Source organism: Sprattus sprattus, assembly GCF_963457725.1.
Source record: "Sprattus sprattus genome assembly, chromosome: 18".
Classification (NCBI taxonomy): domain Eukaryota; kingdom Metazoa; phylum Chordata; class Actinopteri; order Clupeiformes; family Clupeidae; genus Sprattus; species Sprattus sprattus.
Genome location: NC_137916.1, coordinates 6,683,087 through 6,705,702, shown reverse-complemented (window position 1 = coordinate 6,705,702; position 22,616 = coordinate 6,683,087). Strand labels below are relative to the sequence as shown.

The following is a 22,616-nucleotide window of genomic DNA, read 5'->3' as shown; positions in this document are numbered from 1 at the left end:
CAACAGTAACAGTAAATTGGTGAAACGTAGACCCACTGAACCCTGTAAAGATTTCCAGTAAGCCTTTAGCTTACCACTAAACACATCTACTACAAACATCAGAGGCTCAAACCATCCATCTATCTCTCTACTACAGTTTGTTTGTAATCACCTGTATGGCCTTAATACCCAAGACTTAACAACTAACAACAGTTCACTAATCCAGCCGGGAACCTTTCGCAAGATGGCCTTTTTGCAATGTTGTTTGGTGACCTGCTGGTGACCTTTTGGTGAGCAGAAGCATGGAAACAGCATGAGAGTGCATGGAAGAATGAGAGAAGCATGGAAACAGATGATGCTGGTCTTCTGATTGGTCATGAGAAGCAGAAGGGCCAGGCTTGGGGTCCAGGCTGCTGGGAGTAGTGATGCGGCACTAGCAAATTAGAAATCCCAACGATCTGTTGATTTTGTTTACATTTCTTTTGGAGGCAGTGCCAGCTTCTGGCCTGCCAGCGTCTCACACAGGGAACAGATGAGAGAGGGGGCCTGTGGTAAGGAAAGAATACAGGAAACCCATACGTGCAACAGCTTTGGGTTCTCAGCCAACTTCCTGGTCAGCTAGCTTTAAAAAAAAAATAAAAAAAAATTCCTCAGTGAGTAATGGTTTTATTTTGACTAAGGATTTTTTTTCAATCTGATCTATCTGCCTGAGTGCAGTACGCTATGAGAGAGACTATGGTATATGAATAAAAGTCTATGAATGTTGGCTCCTTTACAAGCTGTGGTGAGTTTGAGCGTGTAAGACACACCATTAGTTCTGCCCCAGTGGGGACCACTTCCTTCTCCTCTCTTCTCGTGTACTCTCTGCCCATCAAATGCACACTATTAACCTTTTATTATTTCACCACTGTACTGCGTGACATTTCCCCAATGGAAATATGTGCAATTTTTAATAAATGATGCCGAAACATTGCTCTCTATTATAAAGGCATAGTTAAACAAACACACGCTCATACACAGAAAGAAAGAGCAGCACTCAAATCTCAAATAAGCTCATTTGAACAAACAAAATATACAGCAAGGGACAGTCCTTCTGTCTGGAGGCCTGTGTCAAGCATCTTACATCGGATTCATCTCCCGTGACAATGTCCTGCCACCTCAGATGAGCTGTGACCTCGTGTGTGCGCGCGCATATACCATACATATGCATACACACACAGTGGCCCTTTAGGGAGAGAGGCGTTGACAGCAAGTCTTGGTTTGGAATTCACTGAATTCAGGATGGAGGTTTGAGGGAAGAGGCACAAGAACCCCCCCACCCCCCACCCTCACCCCCAAAACCGGTAAAAAAAAACGCCTCCTCTGACACTCATGCAGCGTTCAGTTTCAGGGGCTGTTGAGGTGGGGGGAAGGGGTGGGTTGAGTGGGGTGTCCACCCTCCTCCACCTCCTGGTGGCTCAGCACCAACGGGTCGACCTGACCCAACTGTGGTGCCGGTGATCCTCTCTCTCCTGAGTTCACTACCTCCCGTGGGCGCCAGACTCGTGGTGCAGGGAGCCTCGGGTGTGGCGGCCCTCCTCCAGGTCGTCCTCCACCACGCTGGTGAAGCCCTCTTTCTCCACGCAGTCGGACAGCACCTTCAGCACCACCCTGAGACGCCGGTCCAGGGCCTCCAGGTGGGGTGGGATCAGAACCGGGCTCAGGCGGTCCCGCAGTAGCGACTCCTCCATCAGGGTGCTCAGCTTGAACTCCTCCTTGGCCAGCAGCTGGAGGCGCAGGTAGGTGGAGCGCTTCACTCTGCCCAGAGAGGGAGGACATGATGGAAACCTGTCACTGTGTGCTAATCATGAGGAATGAACAAAAAAATAAAGGCAAGAGCTTTCCCTTCTTTACTCTGGATGTAAAGAAACGCGTCTTGACTGTTCATGTCGTGAACTTAATCCTCTGCTGTGCCAAATGTGAATCAAATGAGCTTCTTAAATTTCATCTTGTAAAATTCTGAAATGTGGATGTTCACCCTTAGCACAGTAGAAGTAACTGACAGTACAAGTTGTCTTTTTTGTGCATATTGGCCATGATTCTAGAAGCCCCCAGCACAGTGCCCTGCCTTGGCTGGAAGATTTGTATCTCTTCATCACTTAAATGGTGCAAATCTCTACTATAAAATCTCTACTATAAAAACTATACTCTAAAATCTATACTATAAAATCAGACCGATGGGGAGGAGTGAGAATCATGAAGATGTGCATTCATGTGAGAGCTGAAAGGGAAGGTAGTCACCTGCAGCACTGACTCAGAGGCACCAGGATGGAGAGCTCGTCGTGGGAGTGCTTCCCGAACCTGATGGGGTTAGAAAACAAAACCAGGTCACACATCCACACAGCTGCCAACATCAGAAGCACTGTCGATGTTCTGTAGAAGACGGCTGGTGATCAAACACAGCACCCACGGGAGACTGGTGTCAGTTTCACTCTCATGTTTCACATAGGAGACCGGCGCAGAGCGGCACGGGAGAGTTTGGGAAAGTTTGGCAAGGTGAACCAGGCCTCGGTAGACAGCTGACAGCAGCTCAGTCGTAGATGCGTTTGCCCCGGTTTGCAGTGGGGTGTGGGCCGAGCCTTGATCAGATTCGTCTCCGGCTCTCCTCCGTTCTGTGCACGCTTGCTGAAAAGTGTTCTCGCTTCATAGCGTCGCTGGAGAAAAAGCTCCCTTGAACCTGACGCGCTTAGCACCGTGGCTCGACGTGCGCATACGATATGCATTTCCCTCAGGCTCTCTAGCGCGAGCAGTCGTCTCGCAGGAGCATTCCACCACAGTATAACCGCTTTCAAGTCAGCTGCTTATGAAGCTCATGAGGAGAGCTTTAAACTTATATGAGAGCAGATTGTGCTTTTCAAAGTTCCTGCTGCCATGGTTCTGAGCGTGCTCGACTGCAGCTAGCGGGAGAGGGTAGAGAGGGCGGAGGAGATGCAAAGCGTCGGCCATCTTGAAGCTCTTGCCAAGTGATGGCAACAGATATGATAAACCGATATGAGAATGCCTCTCACTCACCCTCTGCCGTTGTCCAAGTGGATGATGAACGTCTCATTGCCAAATTTCTCAAAGGTCTCGTAGTGGTGACGATCCATGTTGCCTGAGAAATGAGAGAAATCAGAGTTCTGCTTGGCATTTTTATGACCAAAGGGCCTTTTGTTGTCATTTTATCACGCCTACACTGTACCCGATCGATCAGGTTGGAGAGAACAACAGTGGCGTATCATTTTTAGTATGAGTCAGAGAACCACAAATCCTCCGTCAATCCCACAGAATGTAGGCGCGATGGAGTTATTCCATTCAGAAAGGACTTTCACTGAGGGGGTCGGCACACAGGTTTGACTGAGCAGAAGCAGAGGCATGTTTGAACTGTCGTCTTACCCATGAGGAAGTCAAAGACAGTCATGTCCATGACATCTAGGAGTCGAGTGCCCTGGTCATACGGGGGCGTCTGCTTCACGTCGTCACAGTAGTCGGGGTCCACCTCCCACCTAAACAAACAAAACAAACAAATGATGGGTGAGATGACCAAAGTCAGAATGGAGGGTCGTACCTTTAGGGTTGTACAGGTTGTAAGGAGAAAGTGGTTAACAGACCTGCGGTCCAGAGTGAGATCCAGAGAGAAAAGAGACTGGCACATTAATTCAGTCAACATCTATTCTTTCTATACTATAGAAGCTCTTGGCATCTCTGAGAGCAATAGGAAGTCCACTCCGTTGACATGTCACCGCAATAATCTGCTGCTACTGCTTTGAGAACTGGCTGAGATAAGTGGCACTTGACTCATCAAAATGACCCTACATGATTACACCAAAATAGCACTTTTCCACAGAGATGACACTGAGTGCGTGACTGAATTTGCATGAAAAGGTGTGGACGTAGAGCGTGTTCTACCCCCCCCCCCCCCCAACCCACACACACACACACACTACTGTTGGATGCCATGCTAGTGTGCTCACAGCACATCCACAAAGTCCTCCTACTCCTCAGTCTCATGTCCTCATTTGTCTGCAGCAGGTGAAACATGATGCTCAGACTGAATAGTTCCTGTCACTGGTGTTTGGATGCTGGGGGATTTGTTTACGTATGTATGTACGATATACGTCTCTCTGCTCTGGGGGGTAGGGTGGAAGGGTTAAAAGGAGAAGGGGTGGGGGTGGGGGTGGGGGGTTGGGGGTATGCAGAGGGACTGTCAGTGCAGCTGACTGAAGTCTCCATGTCCCTTGAGTGAAGTGAGAGAGAGAAAGAAAGAAAGAAAGAAAGAAAGAAAGAGAGAGAAGAGCGAACACTGCTGAGGGAGAGGAGGAATGACATGGTCCCTCGCCTACTTCGCTCAGACATAATTACATTGATAGAGAGAGAGGGAGGAAGAGAGAGAGAGGGAGAGAGAACGAGAATGACGAAGACATTGTGACACAGAGTGAGCAAAGCGACAGAGACAGCAGGAGAGAGAGTAAGTCAGAGAGACAGAGAAAAGTAGAGTGAGAGAATGAGAGAGACAGAGAAAAGTAGAGTGAGAGAATAAGAGAGACAGAGAAAAGTAGAGTGAGAGAATAAGAGAGACAGAGAAAAGTAGAGTGAGAGACTGAGTGAGATAAAAGATTCAGATAAAGGGGCTGGGGAGAAGGAGAGTGACTCTTAACTGGGCCTGCGCTCCAGGCCGCTCTATCAGCTGTACCGCTTAAGTAACACGCTCAGGCTCGTGAGGTTGGAATGAGGGATCTGATGAGACACTGTCTGCAGCGGAACAAGGATAATGTCATTTCTTTTCTGGCTGCCTCTGGAGGAGAAAACTGCAGTGTCACTATTGTGATTGGGCCAAGCAGCTCTTGCAGGTGAGAGGGGCTGTGTGTGCGTGTGTGTGTGTGTGTGTGTGTGAGTGTGTGTGTGTGTTTGTGTGTGTGTGTGTGTGTGTGTGTGTGTGTGCGTGTGCTTGTGCGTGTGTGTGTTTGTACTAGTGCACGTGCGTGTGTGTTCGTGTTCTTGTGTCTGTATGAGCCTGTGTGTGTGTGTGTGTGTGTGCGTGTGCGAGTGTGTGTGTGTGTGTGTGTGTGTGTGTGTGTGTGTGTGTGTGTGTGTGTGTGCGTGTGCGAGTGTGTGTATGTGTATGTGTGTGTGTGCGCGTGTGTGTGTGTGCATGCGTGTCTGTGTGTGTGTGCGTGCGTGCGTATGTGTGTGTGTGTGTATTAGATTGAGGAACAAGCTTACTCGGCTTTCTTGCGCTTGTGGTAGGAGCGACGCCACGGATTCCTCCAGGTCTTCCGCTTGGCCAAGGCTAGGTCGGGGAGGAAGGCGGCCAGCGAGCCCTCGATCTGGTCCGGTTTACCACAGAGAGCGTGTTCAGTGGAGCAGTAGTACGAGCACTCCCCGTAGAAACAGATGTTGTTGGCTAAAGAAAGAGAGGGGGAGAACAGAGAGAGAGAGAGAGAGAAAAAGATGATTTAACTGTACACAAATCAGATAACTCAAAGCACTGTCTGTGTTTGGACTCCTGTAAAACAGGTTCTGCAGGTCTGACACCGTGGCCTGTTTCCTGGAATCTATTTAGTCTGTTTACAGATTCTAAAGAAGTTTCACACTCTCAACAACTCTCAGAAAGGGACTTGAGAAGAAGGAAACGTTTCAGCTCACAGACCTGCTCTGTGACAGACTGGGTTATTGTGTGTTGTGCAGGCAATTATGGGCAGGGTTTAAGTAGAGCATTACAAATAGTAATATTTTTAAACAACTATATTGTTAATAGTTCAACATCTTAGATATGTTTTATTGACACATCGTGGTAAACTAATGCTGCATAAAGTCAGAGAATGAGCAAGATATGAAGCTATTAATATGAAGCTATTTTCCATTCCAGGTTATCTTAAAAGATTCAGTTTATGGTAATAATAGACTAAAATATAGAAGCGTTAAGTTTAAATGGAATACATTTGGATCATAAATATTTCATTCAGTGTTATACCAAAATCCGTCACACAACCCAAGGTGACTGTTGGCATTGGAATTGAATTTCAACAACAATTTTAAATCTGCTTGCTTCCTGATCATAGTAAATCCAACATCGTTTCCATTATCTCGGTTGAAATAACTCTACACACCCACTTTGTTTTAAAACAGGCCGCTTGCAGCGGGGAAATAAGTGATGTGTGTGTGAGTGCTTTCTGATGAAAAGGTCAACGCTAGCCTCGTTCCCTTGGTAACTCTTGCGTGTTTTCTGCACCGATTGCTCTGCGTGAAAGGAAGCGCTCGGCTCTGGGGCAGGCTAAGACAGCCAAGGCCGATCTAGCCGATGAGATGAAAGCTGTGGGAACGCTTTGGGATTGCCGTGAGAATATTGATACCTACGGTTATGTAGCACTCTTGCCGCAACCGCGGAAAAACTGTTGATACCTGGGGGGTGTGTGTGTGTGTGCAAAGGGGTCCTGCCGTGGTGATGTTGATACCTGGGGATATGAAGAAGGTCCTCCAGAGCTTCTTGTCACGAGTCACGTCCCGGATCTCCCTCGTCATGTTGACAAGGCGCCCGGCAACCGGAGGCACGCGGCGGAAGTCGAGAATTCTGAAGACGTGAAAGTGGAAAAGGCGCTGAGGGGATGGGACAACACAGCTCTATCTTTAACATTATATACACACACGACCTTCCAATTCACAATCACACTCATAACAGCTATTCTCTTAATCATTAGATTTCACATGCAGAGATGCCGCTGTACATGCATAGATTAAACTTTATGTTGTGGCAACACATATTTTTTTGTTCAATGCTCAATGTTTTTTGGAGCATACATAATGTTCCTTGCAGCTTCGAAATGGTAAAATGATTATACCGTGCCACATGTAGTTAACCAAAGACTGTGAGCATGGCTGCTGTAAGGTGCCACATGTAGTTAACCATAGACTGTGAGCATGTAGTTAACCATAGGCTGTGAGCATGTAGTTAACCATAGACTGTGAGCATGGCTGCTGTAAGGTGCCAATACTGGGAGCACTTGTGTTGAGTTCTGTTCTGCTTCACCTCACCTCACCTCACATGCAAACCCTTTCATAATTCATCAGAATGAATCCCTGTGTTCTGCTGCCATTTGAGAGCCCAGCCTCTGATACACACACGTATACAGAGATATGTGAACCCAGCCTCTGATATACGTATACAGAGATATGTGAACCCAGCCTCTGATATATGTATACAGAGATATGTGAACCCAGCCTCTGATATACGTATACAGAGATATGTGAACGCAGCCTCTGATACATACACATATACAGAGGGTTGTGAACCCAGCCTCTGATACATACACACAGAGAGATGTGAACCCAGTCTCTGATTCATACACATATACAGATATATGTGAACCCAGCCTCTGATTCATACACATATACAGAGATATGTGAACGCAGCCTCTGATACACACACATATACAGAGATATGTGAACCCAGCCTCTGATATACGTATACAGAGATATGTGAACCCAGCCTCTGATTCATACACATATACAGAGATATGTGAACCCAGCCTCTCATACATACACACAGAGAGATGTGAACCCAGCCTCTGATTCATACACATATACAGAGGGTTGTGAACCAAGAGTGGGGTAGGTAAGGGATAATCCCACGGATGGTGTTCTGCCGTAGCCACCGAGGCCGGAGGCCGAGTGGTGTAGGCAACAACACACGTGGGATTATCCCTTACCTACCCCACTCCCACGAGTGCTATATTGCTTTTAGAAAACAATTCTACAGTCAACAATTTAACATTTCAACATGAAGTCATTGATAAAAAAAAATGTATTTCACCATTGTTTCTCCGCAACAAAAAATAGTTCCATTGTCAACGTCTTGGTTTGGAATTATAAGAATTTTGAATTAACGGTTATCATCAATGCGCTATAGAATATTTCATCGCGGAGTGATTTATTATTAGCTGTGAAAAGTCCCCATTGGGTTTTTCTTGAATTCTATGGCATGGAACGTTTCTCGTCCAATCAGAAACAGCTAAATAACGCGATAGAACCCAATTGTTTTGTAATAATTGTTAATCTCAGTCATTTGATGACAGTTGAAACAGCAAACAACACCAGGTGTACCTACTTTAACTTCTATCACTAAATCTGTATATTTATTCTAGAATAAGACACACCTACAGAAAGACTCTGACTGCTTACCTCGTTATTTCTGCTCTCCACACTTGTGTCTCTTCAAAATTAAAATAGAACTTTGTTTTTACTAAAAGTTCCACTGTTTGCCATTGAGGATATGTTAATGAAAAAGTATAAATAGAATATTCATGACGTCGTCACACCACTGACCAGTTAAGGTAGATGAACATATAACTAAGTGTTTGTATGATACAGTCCTTCATGACGTAACGCAGCATACTGATATTACACTGCTGATGGGGCTGGCTGGTCAGCTCAAAAAAAGCTCCTCTCTGACTCACGTTGTGGCCAATGTGCAGCTCTGTGGTTCATGTCCTGCTCACCCTCTGTGTCCCCTCAGAAACATGACCCCCGGGGAAGGGAAGCCCTGTGGGACGGAACTCAAGCTGGGAGACGAAAGCCTCGGAGGGTGGAGGGTGGAGGGTGGTGGTGGTAGAGGGTTGGCGGATCAGAACTGCTGACTCATGTCGCTGGCCAGCGGTGACAAAGAGAGGCCTTTGTGGGGAGGAGAGTGGCTTCCTGCGGGCCACCAGGGAGCAGGTGTATGTGTGTGTGTGTGTGTGTGTGTGTGTGTGTGTGTGTGTGAGCACAGAGGGGAGCAAGAAGGGCTCTTCATGTGTGTGTGAGACGTGGGTGAGAAGGACACTACATGTGTGTGTGTGAGACATGAGTTAGCACAGGGGACACTATATGTGTGTGTGAGACGTGTTTGAGGACAGGGGAGAAAGAGAAGGACACTACATGTGTGTGTGAGACGTGGGTGAGCACATGGGAGAGCAAAAGGACACTACATGTGTGTGTGCCTCAGAGAAGAGGGAGCATGAAATAGTAGCGCACAGAAACATACAAAAACATCCACATGTGAGATGGTTGCCATGTACGTCTTAGTAATAAATTGATATGTTTGGCACTGTATGCAGTCTCAGTCCGACATGTGCAGCACACGTGTCTGACCTGCTCTGGGCTGTTCACGAGGCTGAATACTGCTGCACCACGCATGACTGTTTGATCTAGGCAGAACGTCACACTTCAGCCAATGAAGTGTTTCTCACAAATACATGCCTGGCCTGCATAGAATAGTCTCTGGCGTCCTTTGCACCACGCATAAGTGGTGGATAGAATAGCATGCCACACACAGGTACATGTCTGGCAGAGATGGATGTATGTCCACCATATTGTTGAAAAAAGCCTTCAGAACCAAAAAGGCAATGAACATAATATATGTATACATAAAGTATATACTGGTGCCAATCTGCCCTTTCTAGGAACACTCCACCCTTGTGCCATGCCTCGACTCAGACTGTGGTCTGTCCAGACCTTTGTCCAAGAGAACACCATGAAAGGCATAGGGGGCTTAGAGGTGTATATATCAAAGGAGTTCTGGCCCCTGAAACGGAGAAATCAAATGAAATGTGCTTTTTGGGTAACCAAAGCCTCCTGCCGTCTCAGAAATGATACCAAGTTTGCATACTTCGGGGATTTAGGGTGGTTTTATTTTCCCTTGATCGACCTACAGAGAAATCTTTGGCCAGACAGATGTGACAAGGCATCCGATGGGCTGCAGTCTGAGTGCACTTGGCAGCAGCGGGGGTGGGCCCATGTGCCGCTCCGCTCCGCCTCACAGAGCTGCTCTGTGCTCACCCTTCATCTGGCCGCACGGCTGCCTGACATTCCACGCAGGTAACGCAATATTAATCTCAACTGATGCAAAGGGAACCACCTGACGTCCTCTTCCATGTGGAAGGAACAAGCTAACTATGGCTACCACTGGTGACCTCTTGCAGATATTTCAACTGTTACCATAATCCATTGTGGTGTGTGTGGAGGAACTGAAATCAAATACATTTGAGGATAAAATAAAGTTAAGGATTTGTTACCAGTGGAATAACTGACAACCTGGTGTGTCAGTAGACTCTAAACCCTGACGTGTTTACACCTTTGTATGTCCATTTTGCTGGTTGACCTGTGACTGTGAATTAATGGAGTCCAATGTTCTTTTTTTCACCCTTCCCAATAAAGCCTCAGTAATGAGGTAGTGCTCTGATTGACAACCATGGGACTCTGAACCAGGAGACCAACTCATTCAAACGTCATTGGATCAGCTCACAGACACCCTCCTGAGTCTGACAATCCCATCCTGAGGTGATGGTGAACATGACGAGGCCTGGGCCTGGGCGTCCCACTCACCTGTCCAGGTGGAAGGCTGCTACCTCAGCATTATGCCTCTCGAAGTCGGAGAAGTAGAAGAAGTCTGGAGGGGTTTCTTGTTCCCTTGTCTGCCTGCCAAAGGAAAGAGAAAAAATAAAAGAGAAAAAAAGAGAGAGATTTGTGAGGTTCTTGTCGGCACAGCTTGAAAGGCTACTGTGTGATATTAAGGAGAGCATTTCAAAAGGTCTGCTATTAGGTTTGCGTAGTGTTGTTGCTGCTCCACTGAATGGCCATAAATGAACACCTCCAAACTGCCTATTTCTCAAATGAGATATGCGTGCTGTGCCCATATCTGCACACATTTCCCTCAAAACTATTTTTATTGACCAGATCAACTGTGTGTCTTTTTAGACATTCACATCAATCCTCTATGATCACACAACAAATAAGTCTTCTATGTGCACTAGGCCTGTTTCTATATCAGTAGACAGTAAGAAACCGTGGTGTTATGAGGTGTGTAAAATATGAGCCCTGTGTCCTGGGACTGGAATGAGATAAGCACTATTATTTCAGACCCTGTGATGTGAAATGATTTTTTGTTCCCCAACGCCAACATTTTCAGTCCATTTAGCGCTGCGCAGATCATTACTCAACAAATGTAGCTAATTTGCTGTGGGGAGAGACACGCGTGCGTGCTACCAGGCCTTTGGTAATGGCTGAACTGTGCTCTGAGAGAGGATGAGAGGTTGCCTTGCCGCCCTCAACGAGCAATCATCCATTCAGCCAGCACCCACCACCACCCCCCCCTCTCTCCACCCCCCCTCCCCCCAACCACCACCACCACCCTCATTACTGTAAGGGCTTCCTATCTCCGGAACCTGTAAAAGCTTTCTCTCAGCATCCTGTCTTCAAGCCACCCCACCCCCACCCCAACCCCTTCCATCCCGCCCAAGCCATTAGCCCAAAGAGCAGTGCACATCCCCTGCTCCCTGACAGCATCAATGTGGCCGGATCCGTAATGGAAGGGCCCCTTCAGGGTTTTATTTATTTATTTATTTTGTGGGGCTTGTCCAGAAAAAGCGGGCTTTTCTCACTCAATCCGGCCCCCATCCACCATTATGATCCATTCAATTTCCCGGCTGAAGAGGGAGCAAATGGAGTTTTTATTTGGACCAGGGCAAATTAAGAAGGTGCCGCTCTGAATCACTGGGATGGAGCAGAAGGATGTGTGTGTGTGTGTGTGTGTGTGTGTGTGTGTCTGTGTGTGTGTGTGTGTGTCTGTGTGATGCACACAATGCCCCCGCTTCACTTTCAACACACACTGGGGATGCAGCAGTGGGTGAAATCCAGCCTTCTCTGGAGCAGCGTGTGTCCAACCCTGGCTCCCCTGCCGCCACTGCTCATTCAGCCACGGATACCCAGATGATCATAGCTCAGACATTACTGTCAGTAAGGGGAGGTCAGACATGTAGTTGTGAGATATATAGGCACACGCATGCTGTGTATATAGGTGAGGTGGTGTGTGATGGGGTAGTGATGAGTTATAGGACAGTGGAGGGAACCAGAGCAAAATGACCTGCAGCTGTGATGAGGACAATCTAAAATTACACATATCTGCACTTTATGTGAAAAACACAATGACCTAAAGAACCAGCTGCTTAGGCAAAACTCAGCCACTGTCACATTGTCTCCCTCTCACCTCCTGATAACACCCAACGCCACTCCGAGCTTCGCTCCGCACAGCTTCAACTCGGCTTTTTCTCTCTTTGTCTTTTTTTTCTGTCACCCTCTCTCGTATCTGCTTAACGCGCAGCGCTGTCTCTCCGCTCTCATACTGCGGCACTGCCAGCCTCCGCTGTCGCCGCGGTCACCGTGACCCTGTCGGCTTCTTCCTGCCTGGGAGGAAGTGCGCGAGAGGCTCGCTGGTCGGCGCGGTGACGGGCGTCGATGTGACACTTCAGTGCGCTCGGGAACTGGGACTGGAGTCTGCGCGGCGTTTAATGTGCCTTTGTCAGCGGGCGGAGGCAGGGCGGCGAGTCAGAGGCGGGGTAATTACCTCGATATCAATCTGAACCGCACGCCAATAAAACTCAGAGACGAGACGCTTGTGCGCTGTCTGCCCCTGGCCCGGTGAAGAGGAATGTCAAGATCACTTCTGGTCGATAGATTTTCCCCCCCCAAAAAAGAGGCTATGAAATAGGTCAGCACTTAAAACACTTAAAAGCCACTCTGAGAGCATTTGGTGTAGGGTTAAATGAACACAGACAGCCTTACATGAACATGTTGAACTTGACATGGCCCATTCATTGAAACGCTCCGCATGGCTCTCAAGTCTTTTGAAGAAGGTTTCGTTCAGTGTCAATGACAACACAGATGTGTACACAGATGTCAGGGGAGACACACACACACACACACACACACACACACACACACACACACACACACACACACACACACACAGGCTCATACACACACAAGCACACGAACACACACGCACGTGCACTAGTACAAACACACACACGCACACGCACACGCACACGCACACGCACACGCACACGCACACGCACACACACACACACACACACACACACACACACACACACACACACACACACACACACACACACACACACACACACCAGGTTGTCCTTTAAATCAGTACACTTGAGGGCTGGTTCACGATAGGCATCCCAGAGGAGCTGGGGAAATAGAAGAGCTGCTGCGAGCTGCTTTGTAGCCTAAATGTGCTGAGCGAGCTGTTTAAAGACAGCATTAGCAGCGCTCGCTTGCTCGCTCACTCTGAGGGCTGGCCGACCTACTTGTACTTTGTCTTCTAGATCTCCTCCTTCTCACTGAGAAGAAGTCAACCTGGTGGCAAAAGAAACTGAGAAAAAGCTTATTTTTTCCCCCCCTTTTGGCTGACACCCTGTCTGCTTTTGATATTGAGTATGCAGTGGGATGACAATCCAGTCCCACAACAATGCATGAGCTCCTGGGAGGTTGCCTGCTCCCCAGATGGCAATGCAATAAAAGAGCACGTGTTTTGACATAATGTAACGAGGATGAAGCTTTGCCATTCTATCTGATCCTCTAAAGGGATTATGGGCCTTTTTTATCATGTCTATAGACAAGAGCCATCAAACGCTGGTATATTAAGACTTATCTCGAAAAGAAGGCATTTTTAAAAAAAAAAAGCTGTATGTCCTGAGTTCTGAGTTCTGAACACACCGTTTGATGCAGTGAGAACCCCTTGAATCAAGAGGTACTGAAGTCCCGGTAGTAAAATGTAACTTTAAAAAGCACTGGTATGAAAAAGTGGATTTGGGAAATCAACCTAATAACTGGATGAATGAATAAACAATGTGTAACGATGCATTATCGCATAAAACTATCAATGAACCTTTGGAGAGGGAGGGAAAGCATTGTTTTGTGATTGACACAGGTGGCCGAATTTGGCCCAATTCCATACACGATGCATGTAGGTTTTTTTTAATGATCGCATTGCAAGACATGATAAAAGCTGCAAGCTGGCCTGAGTCTGTGTCAATGCTGAGAATCAGGGCAGGAGAGAGAGAGAGAGAGAGTGAGAGAGAGAGAGAAAGAGAGAGAGAAATTCAGAGAGCGGAGGATCAGTACTCTGCCAGCCAGCTGAAATTCCATCAGTGGGACTTTGGCTCCTGCCTTTGTGCTTTAAGCTGCTATCTCCACATCTGTAAGGCGGACAGGACCACACTTGCCAAGCAGTGCTGCTGTTCCCTACAACAAGGTACTGTACATGCCCTGCTGCTCCCTAGAACAAGGTAATGTACATGCGCTGCTCCCTAGAACATGGTACTGCACATGCGCTGCTGCTCGCTAGAACAAGGTACTGCACATGCGCTGCTGCTCGCTATGAACAAGGTAATGTACATGCGCTGCTGCTCCCTAGAACAAGGTACTGTACATGCGCTGCTGCTCCCTAGAACAAGGTACTGTACATGCGCTGCTCCCTAGAACAAGGTACTGTACATGCGCTGCTGCTCCCTAGAACAAGGTACTGTACATGCGCTGCTGCTCCCTAGAACAAGGTACTGTACATGCGCTGCTCGCTAGAACAAGGTACTGTACATGCCCTGCTGCTCCCTAGAACAAGGTACTGTACATGCGCTGCTGCTCGCTATGAACAAAGTACTGTAAACTGCTGCTGCTCGCTAGAACAAGGTACTGTAAATGCGCTGCTGCTCGCTAGAACATGGTTCTGTACATGCGCACAGGAAGCCTCTGAACCCAGATGGGGTTTGGGTGATTGCAGCTGCTTTCAATTTGTTCTATTGAGACATCAGAAGCCAAAGGTGTCTGTATCCCTCCCTCTTCCAACCTCCTAGATCCCAAGGTTGCAACTAGAAAAGGGTGTGATGTGCTGTGTGATCAGGACAGGGAAGGAATGGTCTACAATGAATTCTGGCTACACTGAAGGTAACAAGAAACCCCAACCTACACCATGGAAAAGGGCAGGAACTGGGAAAGACTCAATAGGAAAACTACACAGGATCTACAGATCACCCAGGAATGACTGCTGGAATAAAACAATGTCTAGCTACATTTCTATACTTGCATAATTAATTGCAATTGTTTTCATAATGCTGCATCATGTCTTTCAAGGATTAGGCAACGTTCCCAATATATTTGGCAAAAATGCAAAAAGTATTTTGCAACAGGGGCACAATAAATTGGATTTGTTCATGGATCTTATTTCCCTTGGAAGTTGTTTGTTCTAAGGGAAATAGTCTACATCAACAGCAGTTGTTTTAGAGAAACTTCTGTGTATGCTGCCAGGCCCTATGATAGAGCATTTGGGGACATGACAAAAGTAGTGAAAAACAAGAGCACAAAACATAGCTTTTTACCCAAATTGAGACGACGGTGGAGTAAAAGAGAATTTACCAAAAATAAAACATTCCTCTTCAAGACACAACTTCCTGTTTGCACACTCAGAAATGGGAGACAGAAACACTTGTGGCCATGTGGGAGTTTGGTGGATTCTTGTGAAAGACAGAAAATAAGAAATGTACACACCTTATCATCTGTGTGCTTACAGAATCCAACACTGTCTTTCTTCCCATTCAATGTTTCACACTAGTAAGAAATGGCTAGCATATGTGAGGTTCTCACACAATGAGAAAGCTGATACATGAATGGTAAATAGCACATTGTCCAGATAAGAAGGCGTGAATCTTCACTGGACTTTACAAGTACTTACTATTTCAGCCAATAGCATGGTAATGCCAAAGGTACTGCGATGACACAAAAGGTTGCAGTGGAGATGGTATCAGGTATAAGCTGAGGGTAAACTACTATAGCTATAAAAGTTCCCCATCCTTGCAGAGTGTGTTGCACAACCAATGGCAATACTACAGTATGCCTGCCCATTATTCCAAGTGCCTGAATTCCTAGCGTGTGAATGACGATTATAACGCATAACTTTAGATATACTGATAGCTTTAAAAATGTGAAGCACATTTATTTGGGGGTGGGCTAGACATTCCATTAGTGGGGCAAAAGCCTCCCAAAAAATGGCCTAGAGAGGCGATGTCCCTGGGCCAAAATAACACAAATATAACATAAGAAAACATACAAGACCAAATATGATTATCCATACCACAAGGCAATTTAAGCAGAAATTCATATGTAGGTCTAGCTATGATAAATACATGTACAGTAAAACCTTTCTAAAGAACTGTGCATTGCCTTTGGTAAATATGACACTGCTGGAAGTGGAAAGAAGACAGTGTTGGGACGGATACTTTCAAAACGTATTCCGTTACAGAATACAGAATACATGCCCAAAAATGTAATCTGTAACGTATTCCGTTAAATTAACTAATCAGAGTAACGTATTCTGAATACTTGGATTACTTCCACATTGAATTGCATTTTATAAGTGGAGCGTGCATACATGCAACTAAAACCATGTGGAATCATTTTAACACATAAAAGCTTCCACAGTAGTGTAACTAACAAGTACCTGAACAAGCAGATACATGTTTGTGTTTGAAGTCCCAAACTGCATACTACAAAAATCTAACCGCACACACAAGCTAATTTTAGCTAACGTAAGCTATCATGTCAAACAGGGCTAATCAGTCTTTCAACCAAAGACATCTATGCTTTCAATGGCTCCGGGGCTTGTAAATCAGCACATAGGAGAATGTAAAGTCGCACATCTGGCTGATTCAACTATTAAATAGCAAGGTGACCAGTAAAACTACAGCAGATGACTACCATTGGCCAATTAAAAAAATAAACTGACTTTAAGATGCTTCTTCAGGTTGGATGTGGAGTCTTTGGACGCTGAAAGGTGGTTGGTTGCTGGCAAACAGAGGTTGCACTGCACAGTTATATTACGTTCTCCCTTCTCTTTCTTTAACGTAAAATGCTGTTTGAATTTCCAGGATAGAAAAGCATTCCTGCCCTGGCTCTGTTGTGCCGGCTTTGGCACCTGCTCCTCGTCTAACTCCATTAGCAGTTTCTGATCACGCAAATAGCTAATTTTCAGTCGTTTTCATGTTGGGGCTTCTGGGAAATGCATCAAGTTGCCTTAATTTATTTAGAGAGTGAATAAACACTATAATCGCATCGCATCGAATCCAATCCAATCGTACTGAATCGTTTTTTATCAACATGCATCTTTTCTTGTATCGTATCGTGCCCATGTATCGAGATACGAATCGTTTTTGTCATGAGAGATTTACACCCCTAATTGCTAGTGTCTGTTAGTTAACTTTTCAATGATTTGTTTACATTTATTGTACTTGGCTAGCATCAAGGTTGATGTAGGTTGTGTAATATGTTACACATAGTGTGTTGACTATTGCCAGTGTTCTGTCTAGTTGTCTAATTTTCATTCATCAATACAACTGCATGTCTATGTGAAATGGGTTTGAATTAGTTGTTTAAATTCATTATGCTGGTATGCATATTATTTAATTACGTTGATTAAAAATAAAACATTATTACATTTTCCTGCATCAATGCAGAATCTTTCAAGTCGTGCATCGATTACTTTTTCAAGATTGAGGCAGTATTTCTTGGCTGCATAACACTCAAACACATTTCGTCCTTGTTTGGCTCGCCTCTAGGTTGTGCTCATGCTAAACAAGGCCTAGATTTAACACTTAAAAACATGGCAAAGGTCTGTCACAGCACAAGACGCCGGATGCCACTCCTCGTCAATTGAGTTTGTTTCCCATTGCCCTGCGACAGGGCACACATATTCAAATAATGCCTGCTAATTGGAAAACGTTGCAAATTATGGCAGTAATTATATCACCAGGTTGAGAGAATTATGGCTCATTGTTCTTTTTAATTAGAAGTGCCTTTTGGGGGGCCGGCGTGAGATAACAGTGCATCGATTCTTTCTTCCACTGCCCCCTCCTTCTCACCTTTCCTCCGCCCCCCATGAAAGTGTCCTCTTGCACGTTCCCTGGGTGGAGCTGAGAATCTGCTCCTGTGTGTGTGTGTGTGTGACAGTGAATGTGTGTTTGTGTGTGTTTGTGTGTGAGTGAGTGTATGTGTGTGTGTGTGTGGGTGTGGGTGTGGGTGTGGGTGTGTGAGTGAGTGTATGTGTGTGTGTGTGTGTGTGTGGGAGTGTGTGTGTGTGTCTGTGTGGTGTGTGAGCCTGTGTGTGTGTGTGACAGTGTATGTGTATGTAGAATCTGCTCCTCTGTGTATGTGTGTGCGAGAGTGTGTGAGTGTGTGTGTGTGTGTGACAGTGTATGTGTGTGGGTATGTGTATGTGTGTGTGTGTGTGTGAGTGAGTGAGTGGGTGTGTGTGAGTGAGTGAGTGTATGTGTGGGTGGGTGTGTGAGTGAGTGTATGTGTGTGTGTGTGTGTCCATGTTCGTTCAGGCGTTCTTCTTAGGTGGCCTCCAGCAGGTTCATTCTGCCACAGTGGAGCATGGTGGCATTGTGCTGGCGTGAAACATAATCCCCCACCACTCTCCATTGCATAGCAGTTGAGCGGGTTTCTCTCTCATGGCTTGGGGGGCTCTTTTCTTTAAGACCGCTCTGCATGCAGAGTTCTCAGGACATATCCACACACGCACGCAAGCACGCACACACGCATGCACGCACGCACGCACGCACACACACACACAAACACACACACACACACACACATACACACACTCGCATACACAGTCACAAACACACTCTGTTCTGTTCAAAGAAGCAACTTGCACATAATCAAACCAAGCAGTCTTTATCCATGTAAGAGAAATGGTTCTTCTCACACTAATAGTTCTCAAACCTCACCCTTCCATCAAAAATTGCAAAACTTGTTCTCTGAATCCATCTGTGCCATATTGAGGGGGTGTATCGAAAACACTTTGAGAAAGGAAAATTTATTTCTTCTACAGCGCTACAATGCTATCTGTGGTGTCTCAGGAATTGTATGTTATGTGTGAATAAAAAGGAACAGTTCCAATCAATACAATGTGCCATGGTATTATTGATATGAATGAAACCAGGCCAGGGGATTGAAATGACTGGTTTCATTCACAATTCACTCTTGCCAATGAAGCACTCATGGTGGAGACAAAACTGGATTCACTGATAATTATGAGTGGGTATCCAGACACACACACACACACACACACACACACACACACACACACACACACACACACACACACACACACACACACACACACACACACAGCAGCATGTGCTGCCAGTCTTTCTGAGTCTCTTTTTCAGAGACAATGCCGAGAATTGCGACTTCATCTGTCTGGCTCTAAACTGCCGTGGAGATGACACTCAATATATCTTTCGCGTAGGTCTTTACATTATTTATAATCGCTCTCTTAAAATGGATTTCTTGGAAGGCTATGTCGGTAAATTCTGCTCTTTCTCCCCCCCTAGCCTCTCTCATCTGCCAGGACATGAAACAGGAGGAGTGGGAGAGTTGATCAGAATGAGAAGTGACATTTGGGGTGGGGAGGAGGGGTGAGGATGGGGACGAAGGGTGCTTTCAGCCTCATCTTATCCCCACTCTACCTTTGGAACAAGAGGTACACCATGTGTAGTCCAACCCATTAGCCATGAGTCACTGTAATGAATGACAAATGCGCTCTCTCTTTCTCTCTCTCTCTCTCTCTATATATATATATATATATACTGTACGAGCATCTCTCACATCTCTTCCCTACTTTGGCCCCGAATGGACATGAAGCTGGGACTCTTTCCAAACACAAGTGCTTGTCTCTCCCTATATTACGTTTATTCTAGACCTGCCAGGTTATAAAACCCAGGAGAACGATGGGCGAACAATGGGAACCATTTCAAGAGCATGGGCTATGCGGCTTTTATGCTTACCAACAGTGGAGGATTAGCCGCTATTTTTGGCAGGCTAATGCAATCCAAGACATTGGTTAGAACTGTCACTGAATGTGAACTGTGTGTGATCCTAATGCAGGGAATTATAATGCCCTGACATATGAGCTCAGGCATACAGTACATGCTTCTATAGAGGCTTACATGCCTCTCTCTTTGTGGCATGTAGATGAAAACATCCGGAGAGAAGAGCACTCACGCTCCGCCGTTGCATCTGCTAGGCTAACAAAAGGAATGAGCAACGACAGGAGTAACATAAAGCCGCCTTTCATGCTGTAGAATTGGATAGGCACAGATTGCTGTTGACAGGAGCACGTGGAATTGAGATATGAACTTAGACCTGAACCAGTATGGAAGCAGAGAGAGAGAGAGAGAGAGAGAGAGATAGAGTGAGAAAGAGAGAGAGGTAGAGAGAGAGAGAGAGAGAGAAAGAGAGAGAGAGAAAGAGAGAGAGAGAGAGAGAAAGAGACTTTTTTGCTGATCTCTCTATTTTCCACCATCCCTTCATTGCCTTTGTGCTTTCATTGGACAGATGGGCACAATGCTCTGAGGAGAAACAGGAATCTGTCTTCAGACCGGGGCCTACAAAACAACGTCCAGAAAAGCATGATAGATAATGCATTGTTCCCAGCTGAAGGGATGGACAGTGTGTGTAACCCGCATACCATCTGTTACAGAGGAGAAGAGAGTGCACATCTATCTTTCCATTGTGTTTCTTTTCCTTATTCAGAGGGGTATGGGGCAGGAGGAAGCGTATGTGGAAAGGTAAAAATTAATTTGTATAGATACGCTTTTGCAAGCCAACTTTGGACTACATCTTATTTCCAATGTGGAAAACAAGCCTAACAGTGTTAATGGAGAATGAATGTAGAACAAATTCAGTTTGGATTGAATTTGTACCCTCCTCCAGACCAAAGGGTTGCTAAATGTGCAGAATGCTGATCGTGGCATGAATGAGATTCGATGGTGGCACCTTCCTCTAAAGGTGATTCTAAGCACTTTTTCCTATGTCTTCTAGGGCTTACAGAAATCAATGGCCATTTATCAGCTCCTCGTTGTGATCCGGCCCCGGGTATTGAGCCCTTGTGCTTAGCATGCTTCACGTGTGGACCTGTTCATCAACGGGCAGTGGCAGCTTTAACAAGTCATTACCCCGCAGGAGCTGCCAAAAGGTTTCACTGAGGTCTTGTCAGACACAGTGGATTAAAAAAAAATACTAACTTTGAGCAAAGCTAACTCTCCAGTAGTCTATTCATAGCATATATTGAGCAAACCTAACTATCCAGTCGTCTATACATAGCATATATTGAGCAAAGCTAACTCTTCAGTCGTCTATTCATAGCATTTATTGAGCGAACATGAAAAACCAAAAGCCTCAAATCACTTCCATTTCCCATGGTGTCTGCAGAGAGTGGCTGTCTGCATGGCACCATTATCACAAAACTCCTAAAAGCAGACACTGGTATATTACATTCGTTACACCTGGGATATGAGAAGAGATGTGACTTCATTGTCATACTTCCAAACACACTGGGACAAATGTATAGTATATTTCTACCTCTGTTATTTATCATGGTTTTGTGAATCGAGTATTCCCTTTCAACTTGAGCAAAATCAATTAAGGGGCAGATTATTTGCCTCTATCATACAGAGGCAAAAGGGGACATGACTCTATTCTACAGCCGCGGAAAAAATTAAGAGACCACTTGAAAATGATCAGTTTCTCTGGTCTTACTATTTATTGGTATGAGTTAAAGTAAAGTTAACATTTTAGTTTTATTCTATAAATTACTGACAACATTTCTACCAAATTTCAAATAAAAATATTGTCATTTAGAGCATTTATTTGCAGAAAAATTACAATTGGTCAAAATAGCAAAATAAATGGAATGTTTTCAGATCCCGAATAATGCAAAGAAAACAAGTTCATATACATTCTTAAACTACACAATACTAATGCTTTAACTTAGGAAGAGATCAGAAATCAATATCGGAAATACCGCATCTTTTTTGTTATTTTGACCAATTGTCATTTTTCTGCAAATAATGCTCTAAATGACAGTATTTTTATTTGAAATTCAGTAGAAATGTTGTCAGTAGTTTATAGAATGAAACAAAAGTGTTAATTTTACTCAAACACATACCAATAAATCGTAAAAAAAGAAAAACTGATAATTTTTTAAAAGTGGTCTCTTAATTTTTTCCGCGGCTGTATGAAGTGCTAGGTTGACTGGGTCCGTGGCACTGGACACTGGCATCTATCAGAAATCTCTTACTAGTACCCTGAAAACTGACCCTCAGTCGGATTGATTTTGACACCAACCTCTGACACTTTAAAAGAATGTTCTAGTACAATTCTTCCAGAGGCAACCAAGTGGAGGTGCAGCCCAGTCTAAGCACCTGCTTTATCAGCCCAAGAATCCGAGAAGGAGGATTGGGGAAGAAAGTGTGCAGAGCCTCATTCCATCTGTGTCTGCTTATAAAAACTGGAGGATCCTCAGGAGAAAAAAAAACAATTTTGCTTTTACTTACTGTCGAGTAAATCAGCCATCCCAGAATACACTGTGGTTTTGAGCACAGCATCCATTTTTTTCACTAATTAATGCAGTGTGAGTGTCATTAAAGTGCCATTTGCAATGGAGTTGCATGAGTGATACTGCCGTTGATTTAGAAGTGCTGTCTTAACTGTGGCATGAATTTGTGGTTTACAGGCCCGTTTTGAACCTGAGTGACAGGTACATTTCATCATACATTGTTTATACACTCAACCCACAGGGCTGAATCATGGTCAAAATATAAAGTGTGTTTTTCTGTTCCTTGCTTCCTGGCTGGTATGACCTGTTTGGCCATAAGGATCCGCACAAACAATTTACTTTTGTATTTGCATGCAGTATGTCTAATTTTAACATTGGATAAGGAGGCAAAGCT

At 45.3% G+C, this 22,616-nt stretch overlaps 1 protein-coding gene across 1 annotated transcript in view; it reads right to left on the bottom strand.

Annotated features, from left to right (window-relative positions):
• Positions 1-1,499: 1,499 nt before the first annotated feature.
• Positions 1,500-22,616, bottom strand: part of fam20ca (FAM20C golgi associated secretory pathway kinase a) — a gene marked incomplete at both ends in the record, with an annotated part of 35,674 nt that continues 14,557 nt past the window's right edge. The window contains 7 exons of the mRNA XM_080856123.1: positions 1,500-1,776; positions 2,260-2,319; positions 3,031-3,112; positions 3,394-3,503; positions 5,221-5,401; positions 6,453-6,568; positions 10,357-10,449. Of these exons, the coding sequence (XP_080712249.1) occupies positions 1,500-1,776; positions 2,260-2,319; positions 3,031-3,112; positions 3,394-3,503; positions 5,221-5,401; positions 6,453-6,568; positions 10,357-10,449 (919 nt within the window). The remainder of the gene's footprint in view (positions 1,777-2,259; positions 2,320-3,030; positions 3,113-3,393; positions 3,504-5,220; positions 5,402-6,452; positions 6,569-10,356; positions 10,450-22,616) is intronic.